General features: G+C 32.1%; 3 protein-coding genes across 4 annotated transcripts; all 3 read right to left on the bottom strand.

Annotated features, from left to right (window-relative positions):
- Positions 1 to 1,298: 1,298 nt before the first annotated feature.
- On the bottom strand, positions 1,299 to 2,706 carry LOC119833528 (signal peptidase complex subunit 3-like). The gene is made up of 3 exons (XM_038357576.1): positions 2,419 to 2,706; positions 2,017 to 2,283; positions 1,299 to 1,504 (listed from the first exon to the last, which is right to left on the bottom strand). Exons 1-3 carry the CDS (start codon positions 2,559 to 2,561, stop codon positions 1,375 to 1,377), a joined length of 540 nt encoding a protein of 179 aa, XP_038213504.1. The 5' UTR covers positions 2,562 to 2,706; the 3' UTR covers positions 1,299 to 1,374.
- Positions 2,707 to 3,839: 1,133 nt separating this feature from the next.
- On the bottom strand, positions 3,840 to 5,589 carry LOC119833342. Its single transcript, XM_038357328.1, has 3 exons — positions 5,418 to 5,589; positions 4,521 to 4,637; positions 3,840 to 4,091 (listed from the first exon to the last, which is right to left on the bottom strand). The coding sequence occupies exons 1-3, from the start codon at positions 5,587 to 5,589 to the stop codon at positions 3,850 to 3,852; spliced, it is 531 nt and encodes a 176-aa protein (XP_038213256.1). The 3' UTR covers positions 3,840 to 3,849.
- A 3,235-nt stretch (positions 5,590 to 8,824) lies between these two features.
- Positions 8,825 to 14,264, bottom strand: LOC119833212. Of its 2 annotated transcripts, none has more exons than XM_038357135.1 (5): positions 14,115 to 14,264; positions 12,845 to 12,964; positions 11,571 to 12,657; positions 10,814 to 11,348; positions 8,825 to 10,422 (listed from the first exon to the last, which is right to left on the bottom strand). In XM_038357135.1, exons 1-5 carry the CDS (start codon positions 14,167 to 14,169, stop codon positions 9,250 to 9,252), a joined length of 2,970 nt encoding a protein of 989 aa, XP_038213063.1. In that variant the 5' UTR covers positions 14,170 to 14,264; the 3' UTR covers positions 8,825 to 9,249. The 2 variants fall into 2 exon arrangements, with proteins under 2 accessions (XP_038213063.1, XP_038213062.1); XM_038357134.1 differs by having other exon boundaries at positions 10,814 to 11,405.
- Positions 14,265 to 14,447: the final 183 nt, after the last annotated feature.

The following is a 14,447-nucleotide window of genomic DNA, read 5'->3' on the forward strand; positions in this document are numbered from 1 at the left end:
TAGACGTGCGTAATTTAATACGAGCTAGTAAATGCAAGCAATATTATTGTGGACTGGGTAGAAGTAGTGACAACTGCGAACTTGGTCAAAAAACCGTCCTCGTTGGAAGTCGGTATCTTTATAATGTTTATAAATAGTCATACTTTATGTAATGACTTTACACAATCACCCTAATGACTTAAATATTACTTTCCATATAATTTAACGAAATATTTCATTATAAAATATGAAGTTGATATTTTCAGTATAACCTTAAATTTATTTGTAATACAAAGCAACACTGAAATAAGTACCAGGTACTTGTGTAGTTACTTACTACTAATAATAGGAAAATAATGTATATTCTTTACCTCTAAATATTTCTCTATACCTAGCATGTTGAAGGAGTGTTTTGTTGAATGTATCCCTGTTCTATTTTAAGTAATATAGTTTATCTACTAGAAATTGTTAAATTTTATGTCAAAATCCTAAAGATTTTGTAAATGTTCATAATATTTTAGATCACTTAGTATACCATAATTAAAATCTAATTGTACAGGAAAAACATTGGACATACAATAGTGTAATTGTAGAATTATTTACCTTTATTTTTTTCCAATTTATTTTTAACTGGGAGTGGTGATTAATTATAATTTCTATAATTACCAACATCCGACAAGAAGCTGATTTTTTGTATTTTACTATTGTCTTATGTGACACATGATATCCATGGAAAAAGCAGTCGTTTTTGTTTTTATGGTGATGCATAAAGGTGACAGTTTTGTAAAATTATATATTGAAAATAAAGTGATGTCCAAAAAATAAATGGTTTTACTTGACAATTTTATACATGTATTTATTTCTACTCATTTATTTACAATCAAGGAAGGCGTTAAGGATTTGCTTTTAAAATGTTTTTGTAATGCTTAATTACAAAATACTCAATAAATTTTGCAAGCTCTTTTTCTTATGAGAATATTCATATGAAGCAAAGATGATAAACATTACAGAAAAATAAAATAAATTCTATTCAAAATAAACACAGAGAGTTTGCCTCTTGTATATTTATTGCAAAAATATATCAGTGTATAAATATATAAGTGGGAGTACCACTTCCACTCACAGGGGTAAAATGTACAATTTAAAAATTTGTTGCTCGATTTATATGCTGTTGTTGCTATTTTGTATGAGGGACACTAAATAGAGTTGTTATGAAATAAAAAAATAAATTTTATAACTAAGTGGAAAAATCCATAAAATTTTTGTATTATTTACATTTCACATCTATACATATTCTGACTAAAATGATACACATACACTTCAAATGAAACTGTATATTCATTTTAAAAAATCACCACACAAATTCATACACATCTAATATTCTTCCACTATAAATCATACTCTGGCTTGTGTGTATTCCTTTGGGAATCTGAAGGAATGTTGCCCAATTGCTTGAATGTTAGGTAGAAGACCAGCATTGGGGATAATATTCCAAGAAAGAGTTAATGTGACATTATTGTGACCCCTGGAAAATTAAGGATTGTTAACTTTATTCCAACACAAAAAGAAATACAATATAACATAAACAATTAAATATTTCTCTAGTTACAAATTGCTTTTGTGTAAAATAGCATCTCATAGGATTAAACACTAAAAAATACATAGTAAACTTATTTATTTTATTATCAATGAAAACAGTTGTTGTTATACAAATCTGTCTATCTGTCTGATAAGTATGAAAATTGGATGATATCATCCAATTTAATTTAACTTAAATATTATATATATTTATGTGTATCTATATAGATATACATATATAAAATATGTGAAATACATATGTTTTTCTAAACACTTAAGATCACTAATCCCATGTGAATGGACACTGTGTGTAAAATCCTAGTACTGTGATTTCCCGTAACTGTGTACTGCCACAGGCGGAAAAATAGTTTTGAGTAATATACACAGAAAATCTAAAGTTTCCTTCAAAAATATTCTAAGATTTATCATTGTTTGAGTGATAAGTGTCAAACTACTTACTTTAAACCATTTCCATCATCCCAGAAATAGTATTTAATATTCATGTTCTTAAAATCTAGTAGTGCATTCTCTCCCCTTAGAATGATTTTATCCCACAGAACAACCTGATTTAACTCATTTGATGGTGTTATGTACTCAGCAGTGAGATACAGAAACAACTGTTTAACATTCCAGTTAAATAAATTAGAGAGATCAGTCTTCAGATCAAATGTTAAGTATCCCAAGTCATTCTTTTCTCTTGATGCACCATAGTCTGGAACATTTTTTCTGAAATATGAAAAACAGATAAGATTTAATCAGGAATGTGTTAGGAAATTTATAAATATTTTTGAGTAAAATTTATAGGGTATGAGTAAATACAATGGGGTGTATATTTCGAATATACTTAAAGACAATACTTACACGACTACTTTAACTGTATTCATTTGAGCAGCGGTTCTATAATCCACTGTTAATGTGGATAGAAAACATAGGAAAGTTAAACATGCTAGCACGCTTAATGTATACGTTAAAATAGCGTTTCCTCTCGTCAACACAGAGTACATCTTAAGTGAAAATTATGCCTGTTTTCGCAAACTCCCAAGGCTCTTCTTTTATTGAAAATATTTTAAACAAATGCCTATTTTAGTACTTTCATTAGACCACGGCTTACAAATAGTAGGCAAGTAGCTGACGTATTGACATTGATAGTCCTATAATGACATTAGAGACACGTCATTGCTAAATGTTATCAATCTCCCACAGAGTACATAATATTTTTTAAATATTTTAATAGTTATTCCTTAGTTTACATTATAATGCACCTACATACAACACTAAATTAAAAAACTAATTAATACGTTGATATCATAAATTCAGGTTCATACAAAATTCTTAGTACCTTTTAAATAATCTTTTAGTTGGCTGATACAAAGACACACGACATTGGCAAAATTGTGGCAACGCAGTAACGCTTATTACACTACACTAAATGCACATGATTTAATTAAGTCGTCGCTGAATAATCAGCATCCTAAATTTGAAAGTCAGGATGGTTTCTGACGGATTGAATAATTTAAATAGAAACGCATTCAGGAAGGTGACATAACATTTTAGTTACTAATACTTGATTTATATAAATACATACACTTACTTGAATGTTATAAATAGCCCAATTTATCAGAGATTAGAGAGAAACGAATTTTCCATAACGTTGCAACAACTCTTTCTTTGGCACTTTCGTATTTATGTACTTTCTCATATGTAATTATTTTGGTGTATTATTGGTATCGCAAACATTTCAACTATGAAAGTAAATTTTGTATAGGGCAATAAAATTACAGTTATTATATGCGTTCGTGTGTATGTTCGTGTAAATTTGCATTTCTATATTATGTTATATACATAGTACATATCAAGAAAAAAATAAAATACATACCAAATTGTCTAATGTTAGTTTATTGTTTTGATTATTTTTTTAATATTTACCAGTATTCAGAACCATATTTTGATACCTATGAATGTTCTGTTCCGAACCAACAAAAATGTAGGTATTGTAGTTAATATGTCCTACTTTTACTTAAATACATATATATTATTACAGGTATCTTCTTGCTACAGACTTGTGCAATTTTAGTGGTATAAAATATATATTTTTTTTAAATAGAAGGCAGTCTACGATAGGTGTTTATCCAGACTCCCTATTTACATCGATAAGTCCCATTATATTATATTCCATCTTATATCCAACCGGTATCTCTATTAATAATTAAATAAATCTTATAAAATCATACTTTATTAAGGAGTTTTTTTAATAAGAAAAATAAACGCAAAATAATAATTTATACATTTTATTTACATTAGTAAAGTACTAAATCTAAATGAAATGAACGTAAATATTGAAAAAATAGATATGAGACTTGTTAACAAGGTAGTTTGTGTAGTCGGTGCTTTGTTGCAAGGGACTCCTCCTGGGACAGACCTGCAGAAACACACGCGTGTACGATAACTTCCAGATGTTTGTTCGTAACACCCACTCGTGATTGCCGTATCCAAAGTATCCACTGCTCTGGTACACATATAGGTCGCGTTTTCAGCTGTAAACGTAATGCAAAAAAATCAATGCCAATGAAAACTCAATATCTTAAAATCTATTCTTGGAAGACACTCGTGAGAAATACTTTTATTTACATTCGAACGAACTTTTTTTATTCTGAGAGATTTTGGGATAAACTTATTTTTTTTAAACGGGATCTGGAGGAAATTGCCTATCCAAAACAATTTTCTTTTATTGGAACAGTAGTGAGGAAAATAAGTTTGTTCAAATTAACAAAGTCTTCACTCTTCTCATTAATTATGTTATTACATGAGATTTAATTACATTATTATTATTTATAAAATTAGTTAGGTACATGGAGGAAAGGTTTATTCACTATCTATTGACCACTATAAAATGCAGTTAACGTTGAATAATAAAATGGAATAAAAATGGAAAGTAAAATAAATGTAAAACGATTATTACTCACGATGGCCGTTAAAATAGAATGTATATTTAGCACAAACATCGTTCCGTGAAAGAGTACATGTTGTATCCGCAAAGTGGTGGGTCCATATATAATCAATATCGGGCCACGTTCCATCCTCTGAAAATAATTAAAAATACATATAAAGCAGTGGTGGCTCAGTGGTGAGAACCTCGGACTTCAAAATCGATAAGTCGGGGTTCGAGACCGGGCGAGCGTGCAGGAAATAAATTGATTTTTCAATTTATCTGCACATGTGGATAATATCATCACTGCTTAAAACGGTGAAGGAAAACATCGTGAGGAAACCGGCATGTCCAAGAATTAAAAGTTCGACGACATGTGACATCTGCCAACACGCACTTGGCCAGCGTGGTGGATTATGGCCTGAACCCTCATAGGAGGCCTGTGTCCCAGCAGTGGGAACATATATGGGCTGATGATGATGACATATTATTATAATTATATGTTTAATTGTAGTGTTAAAAATTACTATAGGAATATTTAACTTCTATTAAATGGTAGGGGACTAGTGAAATGTTTTTTTTTAATTAGCTCTTCAAAAACATGATGACGCTTGAACCAGATGCATCAATTGGTGTCAATCTCGGTTAGTTTTATGTGTACATTTTTTATATTTTTCAAAAGCTTGGATTTTTTATATATGGTAGACAGATATATGTAAAAAGACTTTAATGGTAATTCTGATTATTTTGTGTAGGAATTTTAATTTAAAATGTATATAATACACATATATTTTTTGATCTTTAAATTTGCTTTGCTATCTATCTAGATAAAAAAAAATATCTTATAAATCTGACGTTTTTGTCAAGTTCTAAAAGATGTTGTAAATAATAATAGGTAATAAATAATAATCTGTGATCATATTTTTTTGCATACCTGAAACTACTAAGGGGTGTTGGCAAGGAACACCTTCGGCAAGTTGCGTCGCATCGCTACAGGTTGCATTCATAAAAACACTCTGGTTGTCATACCGAGGACCCAGCCAAGTGAATTGAAAACAGCGTGTATCGTTGTGCGTCGACTGTGCTATAGCAGCAGTATCTGCCATTAAAATTTTAATAAGTTACTTCATACTGTATTAAAACATGGTTAAAATATTAAAGCCTTAGGGTAATTATATATATTAACCAATGAATTGATAAAATTATGGACAAATTCCTTTTATTCCGTAGCAAATTACTTTTCGGTTACAAAAGATAAACTGAAGTCTGAAACATTACCTATGGATCGTTTATATGCTACAGGGGAATACCTATTCGTTAGTTGCATGCAAATGCTGCATCGGAACTAGCGGATTTAAAGTAAAATCGTTTATCCATAAATACTCTTTAGTAGTCTCCTGTGTCTTGAATACTAAGAGTAAGATTGGTGCAGTTACCGAAAAGTATTAATGTGGTAATTTTGTTTGCACAATGAAAATCGTTCCGCTGCTCGCATACCTTGCAAAGATATTATATATATAGCTGTTAGACATTATAAGAGCAATTAAACCGTGATATGAAAAATAAGCATACTATTTAAATCACTTTGTAAATACATTGTTACGAACAATAGGGTCCATATCTAATAATGTAATAATGACTATAAAAGAATACTTCACAATAAGCGGGGTTTGTCAAAATATATTACTCATATTTGAACACATTTTCTTACAGTTACAGGAAAATGAAGTATGTACTTACAGAATATTGAAATTATTACAAATATCCACATATATTTCCACATTGCATATATAATTTTTTTCATTTACTTTACAGGAACATTGTTTATTTTACATTGGAAATCAATTCTGATGATAAATTTATCATTGGCACATACGTAGTTAATTGAAATTACTCACTTCGTTTGAAGTTTTTCTTATCTTTAACTCCCTTGTCGATGTATTGAGTTTTGATTGCAGGGATTATGATAAGAAGATAAAATAGCATGCATTATGAGTATTATTTATATTTAAATAAAGCATTATTCTTGTACTGGCATACGAAGAGGAGACAGTGTTAGTGTAGGTCAATAGGTATCAACTCAATCTTTATTCGGAAAATGATAGTGGCAATACTAATTGTTGCCTATGTTTATTGCTACAATTATTAAATAGAAGCGAAAATGGAATATAACTTTTTGAATGATATCTAAGACTTTGCTATAAGAGTACTAAGGTAATCTGTAATTTTGTAATTAATAATAATAATCATTTTCACGGATCTGTTCCTTTTATTGTCACATGGAAAATAGCAAGTGAACCGATTTTATTTAATCTCAGGAAATATGTACCTACATACCAATTTTTGTAGATACGAATGAAAAGCATCGCTGCTTATCTTTGGTTACTACAAAAAAGCTCTCGAATATCCTACGTGCGTAAAAGCTTACGTGGAAATATGAAGTACGCCAAAAGAAGGGTTAGCAAAAAGTACATTGAGAATTTGCATGGCAGTGTATCGAGGGGCAAAGCCATATCGTAATGACATTGCTCCCCCTGCGGCATCGGCGGACGATAAGCCGATTTCGTCTAACCTCGTTCCATCAGCGAGTACGGAGCACTCCCATTGCTCAGATTTATGGCGCAGATATATGTCGCTGTTTTAATATATACTGAATTTGTGGTGTAGAAGCTCGGAATTAGACTGGTTGCCTCACTAGTGTATCCCTTGATTTGATGATTGATTTTCTTGACAGATTTCATTAAATTCAAATATTAATAATCACTTCTGCACATCATCATTTAAATATAGCAAACTTGAATTTAACTTGTTGGAATATATACCTTTATACCTGTATATATAGGTATATATACCTTTCTAATTAGCATAAGTCTTCCAATTGATTTTCTTTTTTTATAATATTAAAAAAAATCGCCTGTCTCGTATTCGCCCTGGTGACCTGGGATTAAGAATAGCCATTGAAAGTCACAAATAATGTGGCTTTCTATTGGTGAAAGAGTTTTCAAAATCTGTTCAGTTGGTCCAGAGATTACCTTCACCCTACAATCTAAGAAATACTTCCACTTTTCAGAGGCGTATCGTGCCTTATAAGGGGCTCTGTAAATAATTGTAAACGTCCATTAAATAGAATGAATAATTTAAGTGAGAACTAGCATGTATATTTATTTAAAGACGAGTGAAAAATAATCTTAATTAAAAAAAAGTTCTATATGTATCTTAATTCAGCATCACATAAAAGTTACTGAATGGATTCAATAGAAAATTGGCAAATATAGATTTCATTCTCCGAGACAGATAAAGGACGTTTTATACGTATTTATTGCCACAAATCAATAAATATATATAATTAGCTCCTTTACACTTGATTTTGACCCAGATTTAAGTCATACTTTTTACACTTATTAAGGATCGGTGATAATACAATAGTTTCATAAGTGTATCTTTATATCTTGATTAAGGTCGTCAGGGTTAAATAATTTCTGTATGTATACTCTGAATAAAACCTCTACAAGTACTGCTTTGTTGTGTTGTTTAAACATTAAATTTTTAATCATGTTTGTCATTTAAAGCGTAAGATGATGTGATGACGTGATTTTTTTAAATAACGTTAGAATTCGATACAAAATACGATTTACGAGATGGTCAATAAAATTTTAAGATATTTTTCTTATTCAAGTATAATTGATGCGGCTAATATGGCGGTAGATACGCCGTTGATAATTATATTTTTAGTATAGATGTAAAAAATTAACCTAAATTACAAATGTTTGTCGTAAATATATATTTTCCTTTCATTTTAAGTATTATTCTCCAATACTCATGTCATGTTGGCAAAGCAGCTAGCATGTTTGCAGCGGCCTTACCACTTTCGAAATGAAGTTTAAAAGGTATGGGATACCAAAACCTTGTGTATAACAAGATTGAATGTTTTAAAAACAATTATAATTCATAGAATGTAAAATTACGCAGTAAAAGGTAAATATGATATGGTTGTAATTTATTAATATTGTTGTCTTAAATTTTATTTCATTAATATAATTATAATTTTGATGTTAAAGTGGTCGCTTCTTTTAAATCACTTGTAAGTATCGGAAATTGCATCTCAATAAAGCATTAGGAATTCGTGTGATTTTGTTATAAATATAGATTGTTCCCTGACATTATTCATGTGAGCCTAATACGCAGATTTCTTTACATGTAAAACAATTACCTTTTAATTAATTCTAAATCCTCTAGGCAATATATAAATCGATGTAGGTAATGGTAATTGTAATTACCTACATCGATTTATATATTGCCTATATATAACGTTATTCAGTGAGAGAGTAAAACAAACTTCCATTTGTATTTAAATATTTATTTAATGCGAATGGCCTAGGTCATGTATAAACAGTTACAAAAGTAAATATGCAATATTGAATAAGTCTTAATTAAACATTTCTATATACAAAACATATAAAAGTATAAATAAAATATTTACAAAAAATTACAAAGGTACTATGCAAACGCGTATCCTTATATATGTACATAGCTCGTACCAAAGGTTCAATGTGATGATTATAAGCACGGACATTTCATTTAAAAATCTCAGTAGGTTGTAGCACACAATTAATTATTGTTCGATTTTTAACTAAAATACACGCAAACTTTTATCTTTATTCACACCGTTTCACTTTATAATTGTTTTAAGAGTCATGTACTTAAACACTTATTTATCACAATAACTAATTTAAGGCACTGTTTCCTAATTCATTAACTAATTACTTTTACCCCACGTATGGGAAAGGAGCGAATGGAGGTGGGAAGTACCCAGGAAAACCAGCAGCGCTAGCTTGAATTGGTACTGAAGATGTAACATAAGATGTCAATACAGTAGGCACGACTGCCGTAGAGAACAATGTAGTATAAACTGTCTTTGCACCGAACGTGAGTTTCAGAACTTGACTATTCGTTGCAGTTACTTCTGTGTTCAATACCACAGGTGTGGATGTGACTGTAAATTGTTGTTGAGGGAATAAGGGATTGAGAGGAAGTGCTGGGAGACTGCTAGTGCCCACTTCGAACTCAGTCTTAGTTACTGTAGCAACTGGACGTGAAATGGTACTGTGGACCGTGCTCTTACCGTCAAATACAGGGATAACGTGAGATTCATAAATAGTCTCAAATTTCAGTATGGGTTTTGATGTAGTCACAACGTTAGGAATTTGAGCTGCAGCGGCCGGGTTTAGTAATCTCAATAAAGCTAGTTGCTGAGCCTGTTCGGGGGTCAAAGCCGGTGTGGGTGGGTTGGGTGCCTCTGTTACATGATTGTTTTTATTTTGCCCATGAGCTTTCTTTAATCTCAAGTGATTATCCCTGTATTTATCTATTTCAGTCAGATCAAAGTCTGATCCAATATTTGCAAGATCTAAGTCCGGAGGGAATACACGCCTTGGAACTCCGTCTTCATCTTCATTGCTATCACCAAAGTCTAATTCTAAATGTAATTCAGATCCTGCTTCATCCAGGCGGCTGTTGAACTCTTTAAGTGTTTTACTTGGGATGAATTGGAAGAAGTCCATGGGTGGTAATGTTTTTGTTGCCGTAACTAGGCGGGTCACTTGATATGTCTGAATGAAAGTAAGGCTACTTGTTACGTTGACGTCTCTTACTATTGGCAGTATATGTGTTTTTAACATGTGTTGAGTTGTACTAAACGTCTCAGTTACGGTTTCTAGAGGAGGCGTTTCCACATCAGATGACAGTGTTATAGCTGGTAATGTAGCAATACTGGAGTCTAAGAGATAATGATCTTTTCCGTAAGGTGATGCTGTTGCTAATATATTTTCTGTCAACGGTTCGTTGAGAGAACTTTGCAGATTATAAGATGACGTTGGTTCTATTCGCTTTTCTATAGTTGTTGTAACTGTAATGATTCGAGTATTCTTGACCCGTCCAACCTGCACATAAAAAAAGAAATATATTATATTTGATCATAATACAAATAAGTACTGAAATAACTGATACAAAAGCACATCAAATAAATATCTGAACCCTAAATAGGTAAGCATAAATAATAACATATAAGTCTTATTGGGCAACGATATGCTTAGTATTTTCTTATAGATTCTAATAATTGAGAAAACTGTAATTATTTCCTAACCCCAAAATAAGCTAATGAAGTTTGGATTGGATAGCCTTATGCCTTTCATGGAATGTAGTGAGAAAAACTGTCTAGGCTATCTTCTGTAGTCTATCACGATGGTCTCAAACTGCTCTATTCAATGAAAATCCCACAGAGGTTAAAGATCGTTATTTATATTTTTATATAATATATATCTACAAGTATACCTGGAATGTATAAGGAGATTTCAGAGTTGCAATTTCGTAGTAGACATCTTGGAAATTGGCCGGTGTTGAAATTTCAACTTTTAAGGTTTCCACCGGTGGTGGCTTTTCAATGGAATTATCTTCTGTATCATTATCCAAGAGGGTGCCAGGACCAGTCTGCGATCCTGACAGCTCAAGGTCGTTGTCGGATCGAGCTTGTGGTGTAACATCATTCGACTGGAAGTCGTCAAATAAAGGGTTTGTATTCGGAGTCGTCTGTTGTTCGTCGTCCCCACTCATTTTTCGTATTGTTACTTTGGGTTTAGGACTTGTTTTATATTGCCAGCGTCCTGACCCAGGTGCGCGGTTTAGTTTAAATTTATATACACTTGTAGATGCAGAAGGAGTCACTTGTTCGACTGCTGTTGGCTGGATACGTGGTTTGAATCCACGCCGTGACTGACTATCATTATTGCTTGAAGGTGTTACAGTCGTCTTGTGTCCAGAATTTCGATTGCTCTTCCTCCTGTTAGAAAATGACGGAGACGAAGACTCACTGAAAACAGAGACGGTTGCCAGTTGAGGAGTATTTGTGGGTCGGCCAAAGCGTGTACTGAAAATAGAGACAATAGTTGTGTGTAACATACAGTGCGATAGTGATTTTATTAGGAAGCAGAAAACATAATTTATATAAGTTCATACCGAATGTTTGTGCCACTCTAAGTGCATACATATAAAAAAGGATTGACAAATATTTACAGTTTAATTGATACTATACCTTAGGGTTCGCTGGCCATTCGAGGAATTTCTATTTTTGAACTTTTTAGATTGGTTAGTTGGTTCAATGCTGTCATTGTCATTATTTTGAGATCTATGCCTATTTTTAAAAGAAGTGCTACCGCTATTTGTTTGCCTTCTTGTAGTTTTAGTGTTTATCTCTTCATCGCCTAAGATTGAAGGCGTTGGTTCCAAGTTATGTCTGTGATTTTTTGAAATAGCTGGTGCAGCAGTTTTAAAAATTCTATGAGTAGGACTTGGTGCAATTTTTCCCTTATGACCCGATTGTAAAACTTTTGAATTACTGTTTAATACTTGAGCATATTTTCCAGATATATAGGTGCCTATGACACTAGTTTCGTGCACTGTTGTTAGACCATCTTTGACAATTGTTCCTCCAAGTGTAGTCACAAGTCCAAGAGGGTGCTCTTCGTCCTCTGGCGGTGGAGTTGGTGCATGAGCTCGGTTTTTGTGATTTTTCGGTTTCTGAGCGTGGGCCTTGGATGGGCGTAGATTAATTACTCTATACGTTTCCTCCACGAATTCAGATGGCTGTCTAGATAAATAGTCGTACTCAGGTTCTCCAATGTTATTATTTCTCACTAAGATTGCGGGTTCCTCGTCACTTTGGCTAGATTGTATTTCGACAACTTTATTAACTTTGGAGTTAACGATTGATGCTGGTGTATTTTGTTTAACTTCCACTTTACTACTCACTATATTTGTTACTTTCGAAGATGGGTTTTTTTGCTTTTTATTAGATTGTGATGCTTGTTTATTTGCTTTTGGGGACGATTGTTTTGCTGAATTATTTTCGACTATTTTTGATGGGCCCGCAAACACTTCTACTTTAGTAATAACTTGTTTTTGTTCCTTAATTATAGCTTTGGCGGGTTTGTTTTCCGTCTTAGGAGAAGAACTTATTACAGAGACTGCACTGGAAGCTACTACTGGAGGTGGTGCTTTGTTGGTTTTATCCTTGTCATTGATCTTGCTTGGCTTAATGGTTTCTGGTTTGATATTGCTTATTGGAGGGGGCTTGGTTTCTATGACATTTTCCTGGACCGACTTTTCAGTTTTAGGTGGTTCTAAAAGTTAAAAATATAATTTTATTAAATATGATAAAAAATGCTACAACTTTCACTGAAAAACAAATATTTATACTTAATTAATGTACAAAGCCCAAAAGGCGGTCTTCGACCAGGGTTTCAGTAGGTCGAATGTCTGTTCTTTGTTTTTATTTTTATTTTTTATATTTATTATTTACTCGGATACCTGGAGGTGGTGCTGATTGAGGTGAAAACACCATAACAGTGTTTCCTATCGTCGTCGTAAAGTCTAAAAAGCCGTATACAGTTTGGGTCAGAAAGTTTGCTGGATTCGCTGTGACGCTGCCTGAAATTATAAAAATGATTCATCTATTTTATATCAAAAGTGATTTACAAAATTCAATGACGCTTTGAACATTCGTTAAAAGAAAGTGAAACGATAAAAAGTCATTGAAAGTGTTACTTCAATACCATTGAATGGTTAATGGACCGTATTAGTGCCATCGCGGGGCTTAAAAAAAGGGAATAGATACAAACAAAGTCATTCAAGACATGCGTATCGTTGATTTAATGATGTGTAATGTCGTTAGGCTGAAATATTTGTATAATAAGAGAATATGTTTGATTTTTCTCCATATTTTGCAAAAATATACAGTCTGTGAATAAGAATTACTAATTCGAATACTTATATACAAATATCCTGTAATATAACTTGATGCCGATGGGTACCGTAATAGATGTAAGCAGCATTCAGTTCGAAAGTTCAGCATGAAATCATAAAATTGCTGCTTTATCGTGCATCGGTGCCAAAATCAAATTTATATTGCATTCTCGCATTGGAAAGTAGGTAACAAAATTCAGAGTCGTTTCTCTATATTCTTGTTACTTCCGCACAGTTTGCCAGCAAGTGAGCTGAGATAGTCCACCTTTGATAAGGATACGGGCCGACTTACAGTAATCTATACTTCCAATTACACTTCCACTTTTTCAAAGCGTATTATACTGATAAATTACATAAAAGAACATTTTACGTTTTAACAGCTGCGTTGTAACGAAATTGTGTATTTTTAGTGTTTTTGTGTTGCCGTATATTTCTTAATTTCGTAAGATACCAGTAGGTTTATTGTGAAACATTTGAGCTTTTGTAAAACATAATAAGGCTCCTGATTTAAGGTTAGATCGTATATGGATATTGTTTGCAGATTTTAATGAATGTTCAACCTTTTGGTTTTCGAGTCATGGACAAGTAAATGTATTGCGCTGATAGCAGTATCATAATGCCTGAAGCACTGTACAATAATACTCTCAATGTAAGATATTATTCTCAAAGTAACAACAACAAATTAACTCGTAATCCGTTTCCGATATTATTCTCAAAGTAACAACAACAAATTAACTCGTAATCGTTAATGTAAAGTCATAAAATCATAGGTTTTCTTTACGTTGTAGCTATATTTGTAGAATGTTTTTTTAAAAAGTGTTATTTAAATACGTACATAGTGAGATGGAGACAGCTAATATGAGGAATATCCGTAGATCCATGATGCGCATTTTGGCAGTCTTTGATTTCTTATAATAATAATAATGTTCAGCTCAGGTTTTGATGTAATCTCATTTTGATAAATTGTGCAATCCGCTAAGCAGTGATCTGAAACAAAAGAAAGTTTAATATTAAAGAGAATAATTATAGATGTTATCTTCACCTACACCTAATTATATCAATAAACATTATAGAAACATTCGTAAGTACCCTTAATATGTGCATGGATTAAGAAGAGGAAAAAGAAGAATTAAAACGGTAAATAAGCATTACTCCGCTAATAACATAA

The sequence above is a fragment of the Zerene cesonia genome, chromosome 17 (genome assembly GCF_012273895.1).
Source record: "Zerene cesonia ecotype Mississippi chromosome 17, Zerene_cesonia_1.1, whole genome shotgun sequence".
Classification (NCBI taxonomy): domain Eukaryota; kingdom Metazoa; phylum Arthropoda; class Insecta; order Lepidoptera; family Pieridae; genus Zerene; species Zerene cesonia.

Bases quoted from the DNA above. Each gene is read 5' to 3' on its own strand.
- LOC119833212 (XM_038357134.1), bottom strand. From the start codon at position 14,169: ATGCGCATCATGGATCTACGGATATTCCTCATATTAGCTGTCTCCATC. The intron at 11,406-11,570 runs GTATAGTATCAA...CTCTATTTTCAG, and splicing joins AATGGCCAGCGAACCCTAAG to TACACGCTTTGGCCGACCCA. The intron at 10,423-10,813 runs GTATACTTGTAG...TTTTATGTGCAG, and splicing joins AATCTCCTTATACATTCCAG to GTTGGACGGGTCAAGAATAC.
- LOC119833342 (XM_038357328.1), bottom strand. From the start codon at position 5,589: ATGGCAGATACTGCTGCTATAGCACAGTCGACGCACAACGATACACGC. The intron at 4,638-5,417 runs GTATGCAAAAAA...AATTATTTTCAG, and splicing joins ACACCCCTTAGTAGTTTCAG to AGGATGGAACGTGGCCCGAT. The intron at 4,092-4,520 runs GTGAGTAATAAT...TTACGTTTACAG, and splicing joins ATTCTATTTTAACGGCCATC to CTGAAAACGCGACCTATATG.
- LOC119833528 (XM_038357576.1), bottom strand. From the start codon at position 2,561: ATGTACTCTGTGTTGACGAGAGGAAACGCTATTTTAACGTATACATTA. The intron at 2,284-2,418 runs GTAAGTATTGTC...TTCATATTTCAG, and splicing joins AATACAGTTAAAGTAGTCGT to AAAAAATGTTCCAGACTATG. The intron at 1,505-2,016 runs GTAAGTAGTTTG...TTAATTTTCCAG, and splicing joins GATGATGGAAATGGTTTAAA to GGGTCACAATAATGTCACAT.